Here is a 22,336-nt window from a genome sequence, read left to right on the forward strand (position 1 = left end):
ACGGTTACTAGAGCAAAGACGGCTAGGCTAGCCCGTATTATAGAGTCGAACTCGCTATATCCCCCCGAGTTTATAATCGTCCCTCTCGTAGCCCCGCCCGTAATAGATTCGCTAGTCCTATCTCCTACGGTAGCTCCTTCGTCTACGGAGTCGAGCATTTCCGCGATCGTACTAGCCGATGCTATAACTATAACAGTCGACGCACTAATAGCGAAGAAGGCTAAGGCTAACGTTCTAGTCTACCYCTTTACCGCTTATACGTACAAGGTCTATAATAGAGTAAACTTCGAAGAACACCTTGTCCTTAAACACTAGTATAAGGAAGCGGTACGCACTTAGATTCTTAAGATCTTATTCTCGCCTACTATAGGCCCTAACATCCCGGCCGGGCTCCTCGTTCTATCGCCTTATCCTACTCTAAAGGTCCCTTATCCCTACTACGGGTACGACAAGAAATACGTGTATATAAAAGCTACACTTGCTTACTATAAAGAGACCTATAATAAGAAGCTAGACGGTATAGAGCTACACAACGCTATAGGCTTGCGGTTAGTATCGGCTCGTTTAAGGGCAGCTTCATTAGCTATAGTTAAGGYAGCACTCTAGTTTAATGTCTATAAACAGCATTACATCGACATTATTAGGCTACATTTTATAACTATAGTAGATAGCGAAGGACATCGGAGATTAGTATTTAAATAGCAGTCGGTAGGTAATAATGCGCTAGATAGCGTGGTCGTGGTTTTACTGTTCGGCTTAGCCTTACCTTACTTAATGTACTTCAAATATTGTTAATATATGTCGAGAACAATTACAAGTATCCTCCTACTTTACTTTACACTTTAAAAATTGTCTATCCGCCCGGACTTTAAATCTATTTATATTTCTCTATACTCGTACTATCTATACATCCATTTACCTATTACTAATATATCTATTTACACATGCCGCCAACTATGCCTTTCTTTCGTTAGTTATATTATCGCCGGCTTTACTACGTGCCTTACTATTATATCCCTATCTTACGCTCCGTTCGCCGGATTTAGCTTCGCCGTAATAGCTACCGAGGTGAGTCTACTATACATTTATTATAAGTCGTTATCGCTAACTCTCTAGATGCCCGCTACTACGTACTCTCCGGCTTACGGTTTCTCTCCCGTATATACTATCGATTATAAGGTGGGTGCTACTCGCGATTACTAGATCTATATGTAAGAACTAATAGTATAGGTTACGGGCGTACATTCTAGATCCTTTACTACGCTTCTATATAACTCCGCCGACATCTCCGCCGTCTAGCTACCTATCGTAAGTAGCGTAGCGAGCCCTCCTACATTTACGTTACTAATCTTTTAGGTCCTATCCTACGATCCCGAAGATCTTCCCTACCGAGACGCCCTTATATTAGACCCTATTCTACATCTTTGCTTAGAGGAAGAGCGATAGGAAGAGCATAAGCTAGAGATAATAGAACTCGATTACTAGATTACCGAAATTGAAGAGGAGAACCACAAGCTAGCTGCTATAATCGCCGCTAACGAGGGCCGACTTCTATAGGTCGCAGAGTTCCCTTACCGCATTAGTTACTAGGTACTAACTAGTGTTCCTTTTACGCACTATAGCACGATCTAGGTTAAGGACATATTCGAGGGCAAGCTCGTGAAGTTTATGCTAGCGGGCAGCTTTATAATTCCGGGCGGGTCTCCCCTTAGCTATGCTGTCTTTGTCTATTTAACCTCGGATGGATATTCGAATTGTCCTAGGCTGATCTTCCGAGTCTACATGTCTGTTCGCTAGCTAGGCACACGCATCGAAAATGACCGTACACTCACATTCTACGACATCTCTACGCTCGAGATGGCGAGCCATGTCGAGTAGCCGGTCGATCTACGTGGTGCGGACGACAGGGGTCGAATCGCTGCGCTACACACACAATACAAAGTGCAGATGGGGATGGAAGGAGTCCGCTCAGTGGGTCTCCTATTCCGTCAAGAGACGACGTGGCTTTGATCGTTTGGCGTACTCTTCCGCCTTGGTCATGCTGTTGACCGTGGCACGCTCTGCTTTGTATACTCTCGGAGTTTGGATCCTTATGACACACTGAGTGACACACTTGTCGTATATTGCGGAGAAAAGTGTGGAGAACCAATACAATCGTACCCCACTGTATGACGAGTCTCATTAACACATATCCATCATCATTGTTGACCGGGATATCGGCAGAAGTCTTGATAGATCAGACGTTGCTCGTTCCTACTGCGAGACTGGATGGTATTTGGAATCCGTTTGTTAGCAAGRGCGAGTGTGGCTTGCTGCGAGCCTCACTATCGAAGAATTATGGATAATTCAATAGTCCCAGGAACCTGCTGTACAATTTCGACAGCCAGCGCCCTGGAACGCGATCAGTGACGCTGGTGCTGAGAGAGATGGATGGCGTCGCATACACAACTGGCATAGACCTCGATGATGATCACAAGGAAATTCACTTCAACCTGAACTACATCAAAAAACCTCGATCGAATCATAGATATGAGCTTCTCGGAGTGATGTGCCATGAGCTCGTGCATTGCTTTCAGTGGGCCGCAGAAGGCACCTGCAACGGTGGTCTTATCGAAGGAATTGCTGACTGGGTACGTCTGCGTGCTGGCTTGGGGGCTGCTCACTGGAAACAGGAAGCAGAAGGTGATTGGGATGGAGGCTACCAGCATACGGGCTATTTTTTGGAGTATCTTGAGCAACGATTCGGCCCCGGGACCGTCAGAGAGATCAACGCTTGCTTGAGAACTGGCAAATACAACGWCGAGAAAGTGTTCGGCAAATGCTGCGAAGGTCACAAAGTCACGGATCTTTGGCATGACTATCGAGAGCATCTGAAGAAGAAGAAGCACAAGGATCAGGGTGATGGTGTTGAGTCTGGCGCCTGCGATGAAAGTGGTGAGGAGGACTCTGCACAGTGAGTGCTGCTGAATGATGCGCAGAAGTCCTTGTAAACACAACACCCCTACTCATTCGGTGTATCATCTAAGTCTAGTGGTCATGTCAGCTTACACAACCAACGCACACTCTTCTCTACCACCCTCGACTTTCGCTGTCCTTATGGCACCTCTATGGTGACGGTGATGCGTTTGCCGGGTGTCGCCGATGGGCAACCCATATCAAGCACTGCTCATTCTATCATTCCGGCAATTGATGGCCTCATGAAGACTTGAAGATTTCGGGAAACGTGTCTCGTATATCCAAGATGTTTGTGATTTGGTAGTGACCGAGGTGTTCTGGAGGCGATTCGGAACTTGGTTCAACAAGGTGAACGGTCGTCCATCCATAAGCCTTGCCGCCTACAATGTTGAGACCTGAGTCGTCTAATTGTCTGTAAGTGCTAGACTCGGAAGTGTCGATATGTGAACATGAGCAAATTACTCACCTACAAAGTAGCACTGAGACACATCCGTACTACCAGACTCTCGCATAGCCTTGGCAAACATTTCCGGATCTGGTTTGCATAGAAGTCGCTCCGCAGCGTAGTCACAATAGGTAATGCCTTCAAAAAGATCGTCGATTCCCAGTAGCTTGACAACTTTTTCCCCATGTGTGACATATGCGTTTGTGAACAACCACGGCTTGATCTTCTCTCTGTCGATATCCTCGAGCATCTTGCGAAGAGCAGGGTTCGGTTTGATAATGTCTTCCAGTGGCAAAGCATCGTCTACTTGTTTGTTGTACTCCAGAGGATCCACTTGATGGTGGCGAACAAGGCCTTCGATTGCCAAGCCATAGTCTTTGTAGTACTGTTGATGTAGTCTTGTGGCCTCTTCTCTTGGGAGGGAAAGGTGTGACTCGAAGTATTTATCGATCAAATCTCCCATGATGTTGTGTATCCGATACGACTTTGGATACAAGCAGTTGTCAATGTCGAAGAAAAATGTTTTACGCTGCTGCATGGCAGCCGCCGTGTCGCCGTTCGTGACCATGATGGTAAGGTAGATTGAGAAAACGAAAAGGAGGAAAAGATGGATGGAAATATACAGTCACCTGTTGTTACGACGAGAACGAGAGATTGAAGCCCGTGCGTTTTGAGCTGGCGCGATTGGGTTCAGAATTGTGGTTAGGTTYGTCTGCTGTCTCCCTTTCCACTTCCTTCATCATCACTCGGTCTTTGGTGTACACCATACACGGAGAGCCTTCTGCTGTGCTTGACCGAACGCGCATATTCCTAATAATAAAAGAGCTTGACAATCKCATGTACAGATACTCTCTGTAAAGCACGATTGTGTCCGAAAAGCAAGCAAGAGAAAGAGGAGACACAAAATGGCAGTGGACGTCAGGTCGCATGCGCAACTGAACGCGCACGCCGCGTCGCCTTTGCCTGCAGAGGAAGAGGCGCTCTATACACAATTACTTCGCATTCGAGACGCCGTGATTGCCGGGCAGCATCCGCAGTTCAAGCTGCCGCCAGCCGTGATCGAGCAGCTGCAAGCTCGCGACGCGCCCGCTGGCCATGTCCACGCAGCAGCGGTCAACGGTGCCGTAAATGGGACTGCTTTCCACGCGGACAGAGCAACTAACTACGCCCAGTCGTCGCCATCATCTGGTTTGCCGGGGCTGCATGCTGCTTCGACTTCTCACGTAAATGGCGTCGCTCAGCGGTCTACTGCAAAGCCAGCACCGTCCAGCGGCTTAGATCYAATCTTTTTGGAGAAATCGGACAGCCTTGTGCGGGCCGAGGGCCAGCTCAAGCGGCAGCGCATTGAGCGTGATTTGCAGGCTCAGGTGGAGCAGCGCAAGCAATCGTCACAGACGCGAGATTACGGTGGCGATGCGCCCTCGTCGCTCAATATGGCAGACGTGCTGGCGAAGGCGTTTGCGCGTGAAAGCCATGTGTCGGGCTTGAAAGCAGCGCCGAAGCCTGATAGCGCTGCCAGCAGCTCGTTCGACGAGAACGATTACTACTCCAGCCAAGTCGAAAGTGACTGGTCCTCCCCTGCAAGCGCAAGTAAGGAATCTGACCGCGCAGCAGATGCTTACCGCAATGAGGAGCCCGTTGTATCGTCCTTCGCTGCCAAGTCATCTGCGTCCGGCAAGCAGCCCGCTGTTGTCCACCCTCATGTGTATCCTGATCAGAGCCACGACACGTTTGACATTGACGATGAGGATGATGAGTATATACCACAAGATGCGACTGCATTCGACTCACTGGCGCAGGCCGCGGCCCTGGACGACGATGACGACGACAACTCCGAATACGAACCTGGAGAAAWCACACAAGACAGTGTTGCGCCGATCCCTCATTACCAAACACAGACTGCACAATCTTCTCCTCACGTACCCATTATCCGCAACCATCTGACTCACATAGCTGCTCCTCAACCAAATCGCGTCTCGCCTCTCGCTGTCGCTAAAGGGCCGAGCATCGAACTGGAGCTGGTGAATGGTCGTCCGGAGATTGTGCAAAAATCGCGGCCCGTTCATAACACGGTTGCGTCACGCGTCAGTACTGCCTCACCGTCGGCAACCGGTGTGGGTGGAAGTGGAAAGAAGCGGCGCCAGAAGAAGCGGAAGCGTGACAGCGAGCCATCTGCCAAGACCAAAAAGAAGCGCGACAGACACAACAATGCACGCTCACCACCATCACCGGCGCATCTGGAACCCCGTATCAAAGATGAGCCTGTGTCGCCACCACCTTTTGGGAATGTACCCGATCTGCCGCAGTTCGCTCAAAGACCACCATCCTACAGACCCGCCGAGATTGACTTGATATCGCCGCGACACGCACCGCAGGCCCAATRCTTGGAGCCTCCTCGCTCCGGACTTCGGTACGAATATGCCCAGCCAGCCTCTCCAGCGATTGTTAGAGTGGCCTCTCCCGCCGCCTACCGGCCTGCACAGAGGGACAGTCAAGATCTCAGACGTGTGGCCAGTCTGCACTACGCTCAAAGACCTCCATCGCCAACGTACGGTGTGAACTCTCCAACACCATACCGAACTGTCTCCATGACTTATGATGATTCACGTTTACCGCACACGCCTGGAGTTACTATGGAGGGTGAGCCAGCACGCTACCCAGAGCAGCCAGCTGTACAGTACATCCACGCGGAAAATTCCCATGCGTCACCGCGCCTGCAAGATTTCCGCGATGCCAATCCCAGCATGATGCCACCTCCATCAGCACCACCTAGGCGGATTGTTGTAGACCAGTACGGAAATCGATACTATGCTGCTGATCCTGCCCCGGCACCCTCGAGAGCATCGGTCGCCCCCATAGAGCGACGCCAGCCAGCCGAGCTCGGATATGAGCGTGCACCGAGCCGCATGGCTWCAGTGTATGCTCAGCCTCCACCTGAACCGTACGAACATGCCCCCGAAGTCCGGATGGCCCCTCCTCCGCCACCGAGGAGACCTGATGACGGACAAATCCAATATGTGGACGCTCACGGCTACCCTATCCGCGTTGAACAGCACCAACAGCCCATTCGCTATGCCGATGCGCCCACCTCGCCTGTTTATCAGGCCATGCCTAGATACGAACAGATGCCTCCGCCACCTCCGTCTGTGAGAGAGCAGACATCTCCAGTATACGCTCCCCGGAGTTACAGTGTGCGACCAGAAGAGGCAGTACAGGCCGCCGCGACTTATGCACGGCAAGCAAGTGTTGCCCCCATACAATACGCACGTCAAGCTAGTGTTGCGCCAGTTCAGTATATGCGTCAGGAAAGCGTGATTGCACGAGCACCGTCACGTGCTTACAGCCATGCGCCGCCGCCCACTCGTTACGTGGATCAGTACGGACAGGAGGTCTATCCTCGAGACATTAGACCGGCTCCGGTCACAGAGTATAGATATTAGTGAGTGGAGCTATATCTGGATAGATATGCAAAGCGACTGTTTGTTGGATTAGGGCGCCAGGTAGGGTCGGCGGCAAGTCAAGTGTTGCTCCCTGAAGCGCCAGCCCACGGGGCTCGAATGGTTTTGGAACACTTTGCAGATTGCAAGTACACCAGCATGATGTTAAATTGTATCAATTGCTAGCCATCATGCACAACACGCGGTTCAATGTCGATCTTTCGTTTAAGCAATGTCTCCCCGAACTTTAGTCTTGGCGAAGCCGTGAAGCCATCTCGTCATCGCGTCAGTCGTCGACCAACTTTATCCGATCAACAAACACCTTTGACATTGAAACAATGGTGCAACCCAGGCGCTGATTTCTGAGCCAGTCGGCTTCTCAACGATYGATCATGCCACACAGACTTTTACCTTGTCGGGCCCTCAGTCCACATGTCGTTCCGAGCAGGACTGCACTCCCCATAACGACATGCCGGTTGTCCAAAAGGTATCTTGCCGGTGAGACTGGCGACAACAATACTGGGCACATTACCACCGCGGCCCAGGAAGGAATTTTATTCTTCAACAACATCTTACCGCCCAATCTTTCATGGCTAGCCCGAATCACCTCTGCATTTGGGAAGAATAACAAGCTGGCAAAATTCAACGCGGGCGGCTATGCTGTAGTAAATCCCGCCAAAGTTCTTGCGAAAGCTACTGGTGATGGTTCTGTTGGGCGGACCGAGGTAGTCGAGGTCTTGACGCGATTTGGCGAGGGCGGTGCTTTTGTGAAGTTCCAGCACGATGGAAACGCAAAGGCCGTTGCCGATGCGGTGCACCGACACCTAGAAACACACGCCGCCAGACCATGGTGGAATCCCTTCACGGACGTCCGAGCGAGCCTTGTGCTTGGGAAGCCATGGGTGGAGGATCTCTCGCGCCGTCCATCCCGGCGTCTACGCGCTGAGTTTCTCCCAACTGAACCTGGTGCAGAAGTCGCCGAGCTCAGTGTGGAACAACTGTATGCGCATTTCCGTCCCTTTGGAAAATTGTCAGACATAATTTCACAGCCGTCAGACTCGAAGGTCACCCCTCGTTTCGCCTACATCGACTTCTCCCAGTTCAGGAAAGCAATCATGGCCAAAAATTGCTTGCACGGCTATATTGTGTCAGAGTCCGAGGGCGGTGGGAAAATGGGGACCGTACTTCGATTAACTTATGAGAAAAAGCAGCGTGCAGGATGGGCGAAGGATTGGATCTTCGGCCATCCGCGTATCGCAATACCCATCTTGGCCGCACTGGTTGCAGGGATCACTGTGGCGATATTCGATCCTCTCCGGACGTTGTCCATCAAAGCTCACATCACGCGAGCCTTCCACATCGAGGACAACGCCATTTTCCTTTGGTTCCGTCGTCAAGGCGAGGATCTGATCAACAAGGTGAAGCAATTCGGCCGAGATGCGGAGTATGCAGACGGTGGTATGGGAGTGGTTTGGGAGGACCGACAAGCTGAAATCGAGAAATTGCAATCGTGGCTTTTGGAGAACGGAGATAATTTCATTGTCGTCCAAGGACCTCGCGGTAGTGGCAAGCGGGAACTCGTCCTGGATCATGCATTGCACCATAAGCGGGAGGCCAAACGAGTGCTTGTTATTGATTGCAAACCCATCCAGGAGGCCCGCGGTGATGCTGCGACGATCGCATCTGCTGCAGCACAGGTTGGATATCGGCCAGTATTTAGCTGGCTCAACAATGTCAGCGGTCTTATGGATCTCGCCGCACAAGGTATGACTGGGAGCAAGGCTGGATTCTCGGAAACACTGGAAAATCAGCTTGTCAAGATATGGACCAACACATCGGCGGCTCTGAAAAGTATTGCACTCGACAGCCGCCAGAAAGGTGACAAAGACTACAAGCTAGGTGACGATGAATACATGGAGGCGCATCCAGAGCATCGGCCGGTGGTGGTGATTGAGAATTTCCTGCACAAAAGCAACGAACCCGGAGCCGCCCTTGTCTACGATAAGCTTGCTGAGTGGGCAGCTAGGCTCACTACCTCCAACATCGCGCATGTCATATTCCTGACGAATGATGTGAGCTTTAGCAAGTCCCTGAGCAAGGCCCTGCCAGATCGCGTCTTCAGACAGATCAGCCTCGGAGACTGCTCACCCGACGTAGCTAAGCGCTACGTGATCAATCATCTCGACTTCGACGCAAAGCGCTCAACTGAAGATGACGGCACCAAGAGTCTTACGCCCAGCCAGAAGCGAGAAGATCTCCAGGAGCTCGATGAGGTGATAAGTCTATTAGGAGGACGATTGACAGATCTCGAGTTTTTTGCTCGGCGTATCAAGACCGGGGAGACACCGACAAAAGCTGTGGGCGAAATCGTAGATCAATCCGCATCAGAGATCATCAAAATGTTCCTGCTTCTCGGCAGTGAGTCGCGTGATTGGAACTCCGCTCAAGCATGGTTGCTAGTCCGCGATCTTGCAGAGAACGGAACTATGCGATACAATGAGCTCCTCCTCAGAGACACCTTCAAATCCGGAGGTGACAAGGCACTAGCAGCACTCGAACAAGCAGAGCTCATCGCTGTGCAGTCTCTTAACGGGAGACCATACTCCGTGAAGCCCGGCAGGCCCGTCTACCACGCTGCGTTTCAACGGCTCGTGCAAGATAATGTCTTGCGGGCGAAGATGGAGTTGCAGATTTTGGGAGATGCAATTGCTCTGGAGAACAAGGCTATAGATAAGTATGAGCAAGAGTTGCATCTGCTCAGCGAGTTGCCGAAGCAGCCTCGAGAATTGTATGAACGCGTACAGTGGCTATGTGCAAAGATTGCTGGGGGCCAGTCGAGGATCGTCAGTTACGAGAAGGAGAGCAGTGCTATGAAGTCCATCCTATCGACGGAGTATTGAGTCGTTGGTCGATGGCTGCTTCGCTCCCGTCAACTTTGCCGCAGCATGGAAGGGGTGATGGTATCGTGTTCGGAAGAGCAGTGGGAGAGGACGGGATCAAAGCGGAGACCCTTCTTTGGATAGTCCTTCGCGATGCCGCTTGGGCCATATTGGTGAAGTACAACAGGATTCATAATACCGGCCGTTGGATAAGGAATGATTTGGCGATATATCCCACTTAGTTTATAGCATTTTAAGATTGGCTGTGTGCACTCTCCAACGTCACTTTAGATAATTCATTGACGACTCGTTCAAGGAGTAGGCATCGCTGAGGCGAACCCCTTTCTGCCATTGACTCTGTGACAGTACGCAAGGGCGCGCTCTCTTTGCTACATCAAGGTGAAATGTCTCGATCGCATTCTTAGTAGCCTCGGATAGAAGCAGTTGACGATGTGCTGGAGATTATACGAATGCTGAATCACGCCTCTTTGACCATCGGCGAGAAATCCCAAGGCCAAGCCAAGCTCCGGCTGAAGCTGCATATCATCATGCGAGGGAGGTATGTGACGTTCTAGATTCAGTAAGCTATCTAGAGAGACATCCAATAGTATCTTGCCAGATGTCGCATCGTTGTTGAATGCTAGGTCGCCTTCTTATGTATAGATGATCCCGCCATCGACGACCTGAGTTTGTCCTGTGACGTGATCACTGTCCGGTCCGCACAAGAAGCTCACCAGCTTGGCGACATCTTCCGGTACCGACGTACGCTTCTGTGCGATAAGCTCGTTCGTGTACTTCTTGATCGTGTCTAGGGAAATGGGTGTTAGCGATTCCGCAGCTCATGTTACACGCATGCCKCCCAAATTTGCAGCGATATGCGCTGTACACCTCGACCGTTTCGCAGTGTATAGTCTGTCTCTGATACATATCATTGAGTACTGAAAGTGGTATTCCCGCTTACCTCCTTTCTTGGCGCCGGTCTTTTCGCCCAGTTTTTCGTCAATCAGGTCCCACATGGCTGTGCCGACGATACCTGGCGCGTAGGCATTCACGGTGATGTTGTACTCTGCCATTTCCATGGCGTAGGCTTGTGTCAATCCCCGCACGGCCCACTTGGACGAACTGTAGTGGGAGAGGAGGGCGAAAGGCTTGAAGGCCACTATGCTGGCGCACTTTTTGGTCACATTGTTAGTGTCGAGGCCCTTGGGAAGCCAGCAAGGTCACTCACAGCGATCATCTTGCCAGGAGCGTCTGGCGTACAGTTGCCTTGCCTAGAAAGCAGAGGGTGGAAAGGTTAGCCATGTCTGAGATAATTTTGTTGTGGACCAAGGTCAAGCGCAGCTCGACAAACAACTTCGAACGACGCTGTCGACCTTCTATTCCTCAATATCTCACCTAATGAGCTGCTTCGCCGCTGCCTGAAAGCAGTTCTGTACTCCGAACACGTTGACCCTGAACATGTTTTCGAAATCTTGTTCGGTCAAGTCAAGCAGTGGCTTTACTTGTGCAATACCAGCATTGGCAATTCTAGACACTGTAAGCTCCGTTGTCACGTAACACAGCAGGCGTATCGCCCACGCACATGGTGTTCAACGGCCCCAGATCGCTGACAGCCGTTTGGATCATCTGCTCGACCTCAGCGAGCTTGCTGACATCCGCAATGGCCACCGTCGCCTTTCTTCCAAGGGCTTGAATCTCTTTCGCTACCTCTTCGGCTCCAGTCTCGTTGGCAGGCACGTCATTGATGCAAACATCGTAGCCATCCCGCGCGATTCTGAGGGCGATGGCACGCCCGATTCCACGCGAGGAGCCTGTTACAATAGCGACACGGCTCATCTTGAAAGTTCGATGGGCAGAGGTTCAACAGATGAGCTTGCAGGTCTTGAAAGCTGTTTCTGGGCGCTAAAAGCCTTCCTTTTGGTCTTGCAGATGTGAGGATGAAGATTTAAGGAGGAAGGGGAAGGGAGGAGTCGAGAAATGGATCACTAAAACTCGCCTGTGATGATTGAACGTACATGTACTCCTCACGAGACGACTGCACGGTAATTACACCGGCATCGTGGGCCATTCCTCCGCATCACCGAGCTGTTAGGAGGTACCAACCCGCAGATCTGAAGATGAGGAGAGGKGAAGCAGAGACGAAGTCAACCTTGGAAGCACCCATGCTTGGCAGAATTCCCCACCCTCTTGACGCGTGCTTTGGCGACGCGATGAAGAAGCTTTGCCAAACAACACTGATTGTCCAAACAGTCCAGGAATTTCAACCCACGATGATGTCGCGATCGTCCATGGCGCAGCGGAGTCTGACGCTCACCGAAGAACTGGAGAAGCTAGAGCAACAGATTACGTTGACGCTGCAGGAAATCGACAGCAACTTCAGCAAAGCACACCGCATCGTCACGACGAGCATTTTGCCCATTGTCGAAGATTATGCAAAGCATAGCAATGAAGTGTGGGAGGGTAGCAAGGTAGATTCATTCAACGCCACCTCTCTCATTATCCTTTCCCGTACTGACACGGGCATAGTTCTGGAAGCAGTTCTTCGAGGCGTCGGCCAATGTCTCATTATCAGGCTACGAAGAACCCAACGACGAAGAGGCCACCCAGACCGAAGCCACCGAGTCATTCCAGACGCCTTCAGATCGTGACGAGAGCACCGTGACGGGTGCAGAGCTCCAGGAAGACGATGAGGAGTTCAGCGTTGAGTCTCCGACGCAAGTGACGGGTGTTCAGACGACGCCAAAGTTGACACCCTCATCTGCCAGAAAGACGACAGGTACGGGACGGAGACAAACCAACAGAAGCGCCGCATCTTCCTATAGATCGCCATCTCCGCGAAAATACACGGGAAGGAATCCCAAGGCCACGGAGCCCTCGTCCGAGCAGCCAAGCACCCCACGAATGCCTTCTGCTTCCGATTTCCAATCCTCTCCCTTTGCGCCCGAGTCTGCGCTCCAGCCATCGGCCTTCCAGCAAAAGCAAAACAACGATCCGCTGATGCATCGTGTCCTCGACAAGAACTTTCGCATCCAAGCAACCCCACTCACGCAGCGTAGGCAGTACCAACCCACTGCCGTCAAAGCGACGCCAGCCACGGCTAGCAAAAAGGCAYCATGGGATGACTCTCCTCAATCCTCGCCTGAAATCGCCGCTCCACAGTTACGTACCGATCTCTTCTCTCCCGCCAAAGGCGCACCACGGACACCTGGTCTATCGATCCTAGCTTCCACCAAGAAGCCGGGCACAGCTGCACCAATGACATCTACCGGCAGACAGCTTTTCTCACCTCAAGACAAGACCTACACCAAAGATCGGAACTACTTCGATGATAGCGACGAGGACGACGATCTTGCGGAGATGAGTCCTCCAAAAACCATGCAATTTCACGTCCCGCAGTCCAGGCTGATGCAGACACCCGCGCGAGAAGCGAGTCGGAAAATCGTCGACGACTTGTTGTTGACCGCTGGAGCTGATGCGACGGACGATATCGAAGACGACTTCGAGTTTGATTTGAATCCAAGCCCGAGCATTGTCGCACGTGCTTACGACATGGACGACGATACATTTTGAGGGATTCATAGCCTCAATGAGATAAGTCCAGGCCGACACATTCCCATGGTATTCAATCGATCGTCTTGTCGCGGAAATTTTATCAACATCCATGTTCACGCCAAACGGTTTTGTACGCTGGTATTGATATTGACCGGTGCGGCACAGCCGTTGATGAACGACCATGCGAAACGCTCTTCACGCATATACATGTTTGTTATTGAACGGTTCGGATGGACGTGCGCTGTTTCCAAGTTGCAACCGCACCGGCTGTCAGATGAAATGTGACATTGTTCGCAGCACTGTCGGTAACCGATGTCTTGATTGCACTCTGTCACGAGCAGCGGCTTGAACTTACCGAACGATGACGCTCGAATGATCAGCCGTCAAAAAAGGTGACCGGAATCTGAGGAGCAGCAGCTTTGGTAGTATCTATTTGTAGGGGACCTCTATCGTACACCGTTACATCTCCCTTGCTTATTATTTGTTCCCAAAGCGCTGCTGAGATGCTTGCGTATGCGAACCGAAGGAATGCTGTCGTTATCGGATTATGCGGCGATGATGCTGATGGTGGCGAAACTCCGGAAAAAGCAAATGGGTATCTCTTTCATTTTCCCGTGAGGGTGTGAATCTAATGCTAAAAGTGCTTGCGATGAGAGAGCGCCGTCGGAGATGCTGACGTCTTCCAAAGGAGGGAGATATTATAATTGGGGCCAGATGACCTGGTCCAGTCGGAAACCTTGTCGAAGATCTGGTGGTAGGGTAGATCATCTGGAGGACGAAACAAAGGGAATGTTCAACGAGGTGTGGGTGCTGAAACAGCCAGGAAGCTCGTGAGGGTGTTGTGATAGAGTGTGCAAGCGTGGGGTACACCCGCGTGACCAATGATCAAAGCCTAGATCTGCACACCCACCAGTTCACGCACTCGATGCCGGCGGGTGAGCGTGACTGTCGTAATCGTGCAAGGACGCATAATTGGTGTGCTCGGGCATGGCGCCTGGTCCCGTTAAAGAAGAAATGCGCTGTGCATACGGGTACGACGGCGCTGTTCCAGGTAAACCCGTGTAGGTTCGGAAATCGCCCCAAGTACCACCAGCGCCCACAAGGTCGGAAGTGTAATGCGTAGCAGGCTGGTGCCAGGACGTCGTTTGTGCTCCTGCGGATGTAGGAACGGCAATGCGTAGATCGGTCGGACCTGCTGACGGGCCGACTCCGAGGCCTGCTGCTCCCGTCGCGTGAGACGGATATGCACCGTGCTGCATGTGAAGCGGAGCGTATGCATGACCATGAGACGCCATCGAACTCGATGCCGAGCGTGGCGAAGTAGCCRTTCGTTGCTCGAGACCAGCGTCAGACGCTCGGCTCACTGGATAGCTTGCGGCAACAGGAGTGTGCAACGCACCGGCTGTGGAGGAGTAGCTGGCGGACTATGATATTGTTAGCTTGCCTGTCACTTCAAAGCAGGGTGCATGTGCATGTGCATATGCACGCATGTTGACTTGCATATTTGCCAATGATCTTCTTCAAAGCCGTTGCCAAGATGCGCCACGGAAACACCTTCACGTCCTTCTCTATGTTACCTTATAAAGTGGAAAGGTCAGCAGATGTACAAGATAGTGAAAGCTCGGAGGGAGAAGTCAAGTCTCGGGAAGTCTCAAAAGTCGCTCTCTCTCGCCAAATGATAGCGTCCTGAACGCATGCAAGACCATCCTGTAGCGAGAGCGTTCTTCTGCACAGTAGAGACAAGCTGCCCTTTACAATTCTTTGACTTACGGGGTTTTGGATTTGGAAAGCCCATGATCAGCTTGAAAAACTCCTCGCTCTCCGGCTTCGTCTTGGACACGGTGGCGGGACGGAAACCCTCAAGATTGCGTCGTATCCGATTCTTCTCTTCCACGGTAAAGCGCACTGCGACCAGAGACTCCAACAATGAAATTGTGTCCACAGAGGTCACGTAGCATTCTTGTTTTTCCTCCCACCAGATGCAGCTGACACAGATGCTGTTTGGAATTCGATCTTCCAGTGTTACGGGCTCGAACGTGGCCGAAATGGTGCTGCCGGATTGGTTGCGACGAAACTGCACGAGACGCCGTCTCGTCTCCCACTCTGAAGGAGTCCACTTGTCCGACATGGTATTGAGGTCTTTGTCAAGCTTAAGCATAGCTTTGGAATTGGAAGGGTAGATGGCGTACGGATTGAACCCAGCCGGAACCACGGCAGCCATAGTGGCGCCTGGAATCGTGGGCGACTGCTGCAAAGTGGACGTCCGTATCAAGGGCGGGTTTTGCCCGGCGGGAGAGGGGAGCACTTGCGAGCTTTTGCTTGTGGACGACATTGTTGCAGCAGATGGACTACGGGTAGGATTTGGCATGCTTTGCTGGTAGTTCCACGAGGGGCTTTGTGATGGCTGGGGAACTGGTGGGCCGTAGTATTGGGCGGACTGTATGCGTTGGGGCGGAGCATTGTAGGCCTGCGGGTTATAGTCCGACTGATGGCCACTGTAGTTGCGACTATGACTGACGTGGTAGGCTTCCGGCATGCTTGGGCGGCGGAAGGGCGAGGATGGGTTGGGCGCGGCATAAGTGTCAAAGTGTGGCATCGATGGCTTCTTCACAGGCGAACGTCGCGGCGAGGCCTGAGGTGATAGTTTGCGTTTTCGGGGTGCAGCCAGTTGAGGATGAGGCGGAACCTGCATCTGAGGAGAGTCGAGCGGGTGGTAGTAACTCGCTTGGTCGAGATATGTGAAGGAGCCGAATTCTACTGATGGCGACTCCCAACTGACCGAAGATTCGTCCAGGATCAAGTGCAGAGGCATCTGCGGAGAAGGCGAGCCAGTCGATGCCAGAGGCGGAGCATCTGCACACAGCGAGTATTGGAAGGCGTGCCCTTGTGGAGGACCTCTGCTGAGAAGGCTCTCGCATCTCTTCTGGCCGAACATGATGACGGGTACGACTTGAGGTGCGTCAAAGTCGTAGACACTTTGGAAGTAGACAGTGACTTTGGTGCCTTGTTGGCCCTGTTGTGGCGTGTATGAGGTTATCTCCGGGCAAGGACGAGGAGCCGCTTCAAGATATGCAGGGTATTGAGGCACCTGCTGACCATAATAGGTTGTATCATGCGTGCCGTATTGTTGAGCAGATGGCACAAGGCCGAGCGTGCTGGATGATTGGGGAAGGCCAGATGGTACCTGCGCCTGAGGAGCTACATAGTCGCCCGGGTAGTTTGGGTGTGTTGAATAGCCGGCATAGACATGCTGCTGCCCCTGCTGCGGCCGTGTGGCTGCTTGGTAGTCTGTGGTGTGCGTCACGTCAGTCATCTGCTTGTGCACATGCTCAGCCCTCCCACGCCCGCGGAGAGAGCCGCGTGTGCCCCGTCCCGAGCGTCAAAGGCAACCATGATCTTGAGACCACCATCACAATCAATTCAAAAATCAGAAAAGCACTCACCATACACATCGTAAGCGTGTGCTTTGCCGTCGTAATCCGACATCGACAGCACGTAGCTTTGCGCGTCCGCCTGGGCCGGCGGCCCTTCGTCGTGATGGGATCGATGATTCTCAGCAGGGGCGGTTTGAATGTTGCACTCTTCATCGACAGCAGCAGCAGCGAAAGTCTTGCTATCCCGTCGATCCTCCTGCACAGAATAGGTCAGTGGTTTGTGGTAAGGAGGAAAGAGAAAGGAGAAACGGATCAAATGTGATCGTTGAATGCGAATCAAGTTGGGATGCGACACACCTGCTGACGCATACAGTCGTCGCTCGGAGACGAATTTCACGAGAGCGACCACTCGAACAGATGAGCAAATGTTAAAGAGGCAGTCGGCTGCCAGCTGTACGACTCTGAGTGGTGGCGAGCGTGCCCAGTCCGACCCAATGCCAGGCCAGTGGGCTGAGCGAACTAGTGGGGTGGGTTCGCAGCAGCTATCCGTCCAGAGACATGCAGATATGGCGCTATTTCTTTGATGCGAGTATCAGAATGCCGCTCCCGCACCGGCAGCAGCTCTCAGCCGCGTCAAAGAATAACTTCCAGTCCAGTATCTAACAATCTGATGCTCGTGCAGTCGTTCGCAGGAAATTGCAGGGTTCTTCCCGTCGCTGGGACCAAGGAGCTGGCGTTCCGCGACTGTGCGTTCCCGCCGCGAATTGCAGACGCGGTATCAAAGCAACAGATTCGTAGATATCCTGATTTGGCCAAGGACGGAATCAAGGCACCTGAGCTGTTGTTAGCATTGATGACGTTGCGCTGATCAGATCATTTCGAATTGCAGTTTGAATCATACCCCAGGAACAAAGAAAGTAGGGCACGGAGCGCCTCTTGTCGTGCGGGCCGCGGGAATGATGGCTGTCGGGTCTATGAGATGAAGCAATGATCAGTCTCGTTGATCATGGATCAGAATGTGTTTCAACGCTTCATGCGGAAGTGGCAGCCCTCGAGGTCGATTTGAAGGGCTACAGGAGTGTGATCTTGCTCCACTGTCCGCGGACTGACCGTCGGTTTAGAGACAAGCTGAGGTTTCGCAGCGGCAAAGGAGGGCAAAAGGTTTCATGCAAGGAAGGTTAGAAGAACGAACCTCACTTGCGGCAGCGGGCGCTCAGGACCTGTCAGCGGCTCTGTGTCCTGGTTGGTTGCCAATGCGCCGGGCTGGCGTCGCGGCAAGATCGAGCGAGTTCGATCAATTGGGCGAAGGAATGTCTGGGGAGTTGATTATTACCAGAGTCACCTGATGTAAAGCTTCCCACGAGTTTGGACCTTCCAAGTAGACGTGCAGGCTGCCAGTGCACCGAATATGTTAATCTGTTGGTGAGGTTCCACAAGCCGTTTACCAGTCACCGGTAACGCGGTTTCCTGGCCACAGAATGCGCCGGTTTGCGTCTTGTGTCAAGGAGGCTCGGCAGGTATCTGTCGTCTGTCTATTCGCGAGGTGGGCGCGGATAGCAACCAAGTCCACGAAGCAGGTCCGGGGTGGACGACCGCAGGGTTGGAGGGCTGAGYCAAATAGAGGTCTGCGTTTCGGAATGTCTGAAAGTGAGCGGATCCCAAGTTTTCAAGCGTACGTTCGGCGAGAGGGTCGCAGCTACTTCGTCAGATTAGACTCTGATAATTGCCGGGTGCGGATCGTAGTGTATATCCAATAGCCCAGYTTGACGACGAAAGGCGACGAGACGATCGGTACCCAACGGGGCCTGTGTAGAACACGGATTGAGAAGAGAAGGCTGGCCACAGAGAGGATCAGTCGATCAACGAAGAGCCAAATGGGCAGTTTGGCCAGCGAGTGGCTCAATGACGCCAGCCAGTGCCGTCCACGGCACGCCAGATTGCATCGTGCGAACACCCCAGAGCAGCAAAGCAGACCATCGTCTGAAAATGGACATCGTTGGAGGATAATCACCGGCACCAACAACCTTGCCATGTCGAAGCTTAAAAAGGTTATCGATACTGTGATGTGAACAATGCTGCCCGCTGGAAGAGCCACAGGGACATTGTCCTGGACCGCTCCTGGTTTGTCCGGTTTAGAATGGCCAGCCGTCGGTCATTCGCGGGTGGCGCGTTGCGAGCTGCACAAAGAAGAGCCTCCGACCGCCTCTGCGATGGGGCGGATACACAATTCGGCCATCCCTCACATCCCTTGCGGCGCACGCGCGAGATCGCCTCGGAATCGTCCGACACCCTGCGGGTTCTGCCTCATCAGGTGAACTAATGATCAAACACCTCCAAGCCCTCCGCAAGGCGCGTTCGGCGCCCTGCGTGCGGGAGGGTTGTTCAGTGGTTGTTCGTGAACTTGGCGCGCGGTGAGGTTTCCGTTGCGAATTTACCAAGGGCAAGCTTAAAATAGCGGGAAAATAGCGGGGATCAGTACCGCAGACCCCGGCTTCGATCTCCTCCCAACACCATCGCATATGGCGAGCGGGATTCGTTCGAAAACGATTTACGGTGCATGACGCGCCACACCCTGCTTTGAGTGTGCAGCAGTTCGCGCACAAGCAACCTTTGCACCTGTTTTTGCACGCAGCTGTGCATATTCAAGGGGCCAACGGCTTACATATAACAAATTGACTAGCTTGGTTGGCCGGCTGCTACCTTGTTTATACGGCAGGGTTAACACGTTCGGGTGCAGTCATCTCATTYGGCATGCTTGCTTGTCCTCTACGGAGCGGAAGTTCCAGCCAATGTGCACGGGAGCTGTCGCTCAGGGGCCGTGGACATTATTGACGTGCCCAGGACATGACCAGCCTTGCCCGTGCAAACCACGTTGCACCCCAGGCAAATCGCGGCTTTTAGACGCGACAACTTCGGGATGGCAAGCGATCTACCGCTACCCAAATTGTGGTGTGAAAGGACAGTGCTCGCTGTCAAAAAGTGCTGGCGTCAATGCAACCCACTGGAAGTTGCACCATGCGACGTGACTTTGTGCAGCGCGAGATTGCTCGATAATGGAGTGGCGGGAATTCTTCGAACCGTTCGCTAGTTTTATCGATCTGTCGTTCTGGCATCCAGGCYCCGATGGAAGCGCCCAGGAACGAAGTGGTACATCCCGTTGGAAGTCACAACGGAAGCGAATTAGCGGTGGCTGGACGCTGAAGTGRCGGTTTGAAAGAATTCGCAGAGAGATCGTGGGTCGACTGAGACCTGGAGATCTCTCCATCCACGGCGCAGGGTCCACGCTCGTCGCTCGCAGGCTGGGTATTGGCCGGGGGTCGATAGTGGTGGCGTTGCTACGTTTTTCGTGACTTGCGCTGGAGCTTTTCATGCTGCAGCATTTGCCTTTCCAACAGAAACGCGGCTCGCACCATGCCGTGAACGGAGTAGCCAGCAACTCGAGAAGCTCTCTGATAGAATAGTTTGCTGGTGCCATGTAGCTCATCTCTGGTTCTGTACTGAGCATGGCTCATACCCACCCGGGGAATGTCGTCGCTACCATCTTCTTGTACAATTCGCCCCAAACGAAGATTTTCTTGAGAGTGGACAGCTCTCTGTTGCACAGATGGGACCGCATCAAGGATTGCGCTCCTTGGTCGAGATGCTCCCGGCCGGGCAGTGGACGGAAACCACTCGAACAACGCTCGCCGATATTCAGCTTCCTTTGCAGCTTTCCCACGATCTCGAATGTCTTCAGAGGCTATGTTGTTCTCACACCAGTCCAGATATTGATCCAAAGAGTCGTCGCTGAGAGCAATGCTATCAGCTTCCGTCATACTAAAGGCATTTTCATAACTAAGTCCTTTCTTGACGGGCTGCTCGTCGGCAAGTAGGGCCTCCACCTTTTGCATGTCAGCCCATGATGTCCAGTCCATCTTCAGCATGGCCATGTCATTGGGTGCTTTGGGATATCGTCTGGAGTCGTCAAAAGGGAAGAGCAATTTCGTAGTTATGATGACCACAGCCATTAGCCGAACCTCCGGATATCGGAGACTCTGGTTTGTCCCAGCTTTGGCGTCCAGGCTATAGCAGTAATCAAGGTCTAGCAAAGTCGCGAGACGTTGGGTGCCCACATATACCTCCAGAGGCAGAGAAAGCTCTTGTATCCATCGATAGAGCACTAGGGAGTGATTGAGTGGAGGTGGCGTCATTCCCATGTCTGTCTGCATCGATAGGAGTAGATTTGAGACATTCCGGTGGATAGCATCAGGTGCGATGATCGATTGCGGCTCGAATTGTTCTTGCAGGTAGCCAGGTAGGTGTATCCTCATTGATAACGACACTTCTTTCGCGGCTCGGTAGTATAAGAGTTCCCCATGACTGATCCAATTGTGAAGATCCGAAACGGTGAGAGGGATCTTTAGGAGCATGGCGCCGATGTACTCCAAGCATACCAGATCGAGAAGACTGGGACCGCGAGACTTTCTGCGGCTTGCCTGTCTGCTGCGCTGGGAATTGAGTGTCGCAGCATCTGTACCCGATTCGCCTTCGGATTGAGAACTGAACATTTCCGAGCGCTGAGCTTCCGTGTCGGTTTCCGAGTCGTAGGTGGCACGGCCTTGAACTTTCTGCAATCGCAAAGCCCACAGGTCCCTCACCACGGTCTGTCGATACATCAGAATTGGCGAAAGGGGAATGGGTGGATCCTTACCTCGAGCTCTGTAGGCAAGCGCTGAACATCGATCAGCCACTGTAGCTGCTTTCGCATGACGACCTGCATGCACAGAAGGTAGTGCTCGAATGCTCTGGTGCCGCTGAATCCAGAAGCTGTTTTGTGTCAGTTCTTGCGCATACCTTGCAGCGGAAGAAGATTGCTTGCCCCTGCTTGTGAAGGAACTTGCGTCCAGATCCCTTCTACGGGAAGTTTTGCCGTGATTGGGGAGTTCACCGGTGTCCTCGGCGACGACTGTGCCAAGCTGATATCACCATTAGAATTTTGTTCGATCAACGCGCGTCCTGCGACGAACCTCTGATTGTTGATGTCCTTGATCGCAGTATCGGAAGCCATCATCGCCAGTGGTGATGCGCCGGGAACCACAGCCATCGTGGGAACACTGCAGTCGCTTATGCCGTCTTGACGACATGATCCAGGAAGTGAGACGTGGAGACTTGAGATTTTGCGGCAAAGAATGGAGGCTTGCGCGAGGCGTCTTGCTTAATCATGTTTTCGAAGCAACACGCTCGCATCTTGAGAGGATGCATATGTTGACAGGAGTCGGGACCATGAATGTTGTTGAGGTGAGGTGCGCGTTGCAGAAAGCAGCGTCTTCACGTGTTGAAGTTAAAATCACACCAAAGTTCGAAATATTCTAGTCTACTACATGTAGTCATAGCAGCCCGGTTGAATCTTTCCAAGGCCGTCATACGCCGGACGGAATCGGTAAGTTGGGATTACGCGCATTTCGCGCACTGCTCAGAGATGGAATCCACACAGAGTACCTACGTTTCACAGAGTGATGAGGAAAATAAAACAGGGCAGATCAAAACGGTGGACTTTTTTGCCGCAACGAGCTCTCTCCACCGGTCTTCTCATAGATGCCAATGAGGCGCCAGGGCAAGCGGCTAGCAACACGCGGCTATTCCCATGGCGAGAGTTCTCGCTCTAAATCACCCATCATGCCGCATTCGTTATATCCATAAGTAAAGTCCCCAATT

At 52.4% G+C, this 22,336-nt stretch overlaps 7 protein-coding genes; 3 read left to right on the top strand and 4 right to left on the bottom strand.

Annotated features, from left to right (window-relative positions):
- Positions 1 to 3,195: 3,195 nt before the first annotated feature.
- RCC_05682 (probable pyrimidine 5`-nucleotidase) lies at positions 3,196 to 3,968 on the bottom strand (the record flags this gene model as incomplete). XM_023770948.1 has 2 exons in its annotated part: positions 3,196 to 3,359; positions 3,422 to 3,968. 2 exons carry the CDS (start codon positions 3,966 to 3,968, stop codon positions 3,196 to 3,198), a joined length of 711 nt encoding a protein of 236 aa, XP_023626716.1.
- Positions 3,969 to 4,305: 337 nt separating this feature from the next.
- On the top strand, positions 4,306 to 6,840 carry RCC_05683 (uncharacterized protein; the record flags this gene model as incomplete). Its single annotated transcript, XM_023770949.1, has 1 exon — positions 4,306 to 6,840. One exon carries the CDS (start codon positions 4,306 to 4,308, stop codon positions 6,838 to 6,840), a length of 2,535 nt encoding a protein of 844 aa, XP_023626717.1.
- Positions 6,841 to 7,229: 389 nt separating this feature from the next.
- Positions 7,230 to 9,737, top strand: RCC_05684 (related to Mitochondrial escape protein 2; the record flags this gene model as incomplete). The annotated part of the gene is made up of 1 exon (XM_023770950.1): positions 7,230 to 9,737. The coding sequence occupies one exon, from the start codon at positions 7,230 to 7,232 to the stop codon at positions 9,735 to 9,737; it is 2,508 nt and encodes an 835-aa protein (XP_023626718.1).
- Positions 9,738 to 10,369: 632 nt separating this feature from the next.
- Positions 10,370 to 11,552, bottom strand: RCC_05685 (related to L-2.3-butanediol dehydrogenase; the record flags this gene model as incomplete). XM_023770951.1 has 5 exons in its annotated part: positions 10,370 to 10,524; positions 10,678 to 10,888; positions 10,945 to 10,987; positions 11,112 to 11,243; positions 11,299 to 11,552. 5 exons carry the CDS (start codon positions 11,550 to 11,552, stop codon positions 10,370 to 10,372), a joined length of 795 nt encoding a protein of 264 aa, XP_023626719.1.
- A 434-nt stretch (positions 11,553 to 11,986) lies between these two features.
- On the top strand, positions 11,987 to 13,286 carry RCC_05686 (uncharacterized protein; the record flags this gene model as incomplete). XM_023770952.1 has 2 exons in its annotated part: positions 11,987 to 12,184; positions 12,243 to 13,286. The coding sequence occupies 2 exons, from the start codon at positions 11,987 to 11,989 to the stop codon at positions 13,284 to 13,286; spliced, it is 1,242 nt and encodes a 413-aa protein (XP_023626720.1).
- Positions 13,287 to 14,182: 896 nt separating this feature from the next.
- RCC_05687 (uncharacterized protein) lies at positions 14,183 to 17,011 on the bottom strand (the record flags this gene model as incomplete). XM_023770953.1 has 5 exons in its annotated part: positions 14,183 to 14,692; positions 14,769 to 14,845; positions 15,039 to 16,556; positions 16,712 to 16,898; positions 17,000 to 17,011. The coding sequence occupies 5 exons, from the start codon at positions 17,009 to 17,011 to the stop codon at positions 14,183 to 14,185; spliced, it is 2,304 nt and encodes a 767-aa protein (XP_023626721.1).
- A 2,966-nt stretch (positions 17,012 to 19,977) lies between these two features.
- Positions 19,978 to 21,765, bottom strand: RCC_05688 (uncharacterized protein; the record flags this gene model as incomplete). XM_023770954.1 has 4 exons in its annotated part: positions 19,978 to 21,285; positions 21,333 to 21,448; positions 21,501 to 21,597; positions 21,649 to 21,765. The coding sequence occupies 4 exons, from the start codon at positions 21,763 to 21,765 to the stop codon at positions 19,978 to 19,980; spliced, it is 1,638 nt and encodes a 545-aa protein (XP_023626722.1).
- Between the last annotated feature and the right edge of the window lie 571 nt (positions 21,766 to 22,336).

The sequence above is a fragment of the Ramularia collo-cygni genome, assembly GCF_900074925.1.
Source record: "Ramularia collo-cygni strain URUG2 genome assembly, contig: RCC_scaffold08, whole genome shotgun sequence".
Taxonomy (NCBI): Eukaryota; Fungi; Ascomycota; class Dothideomycetes; order Mycosphaerellales; family Mycosphaerellaceae; genus Ramularia; species Ramularia collo-cygni.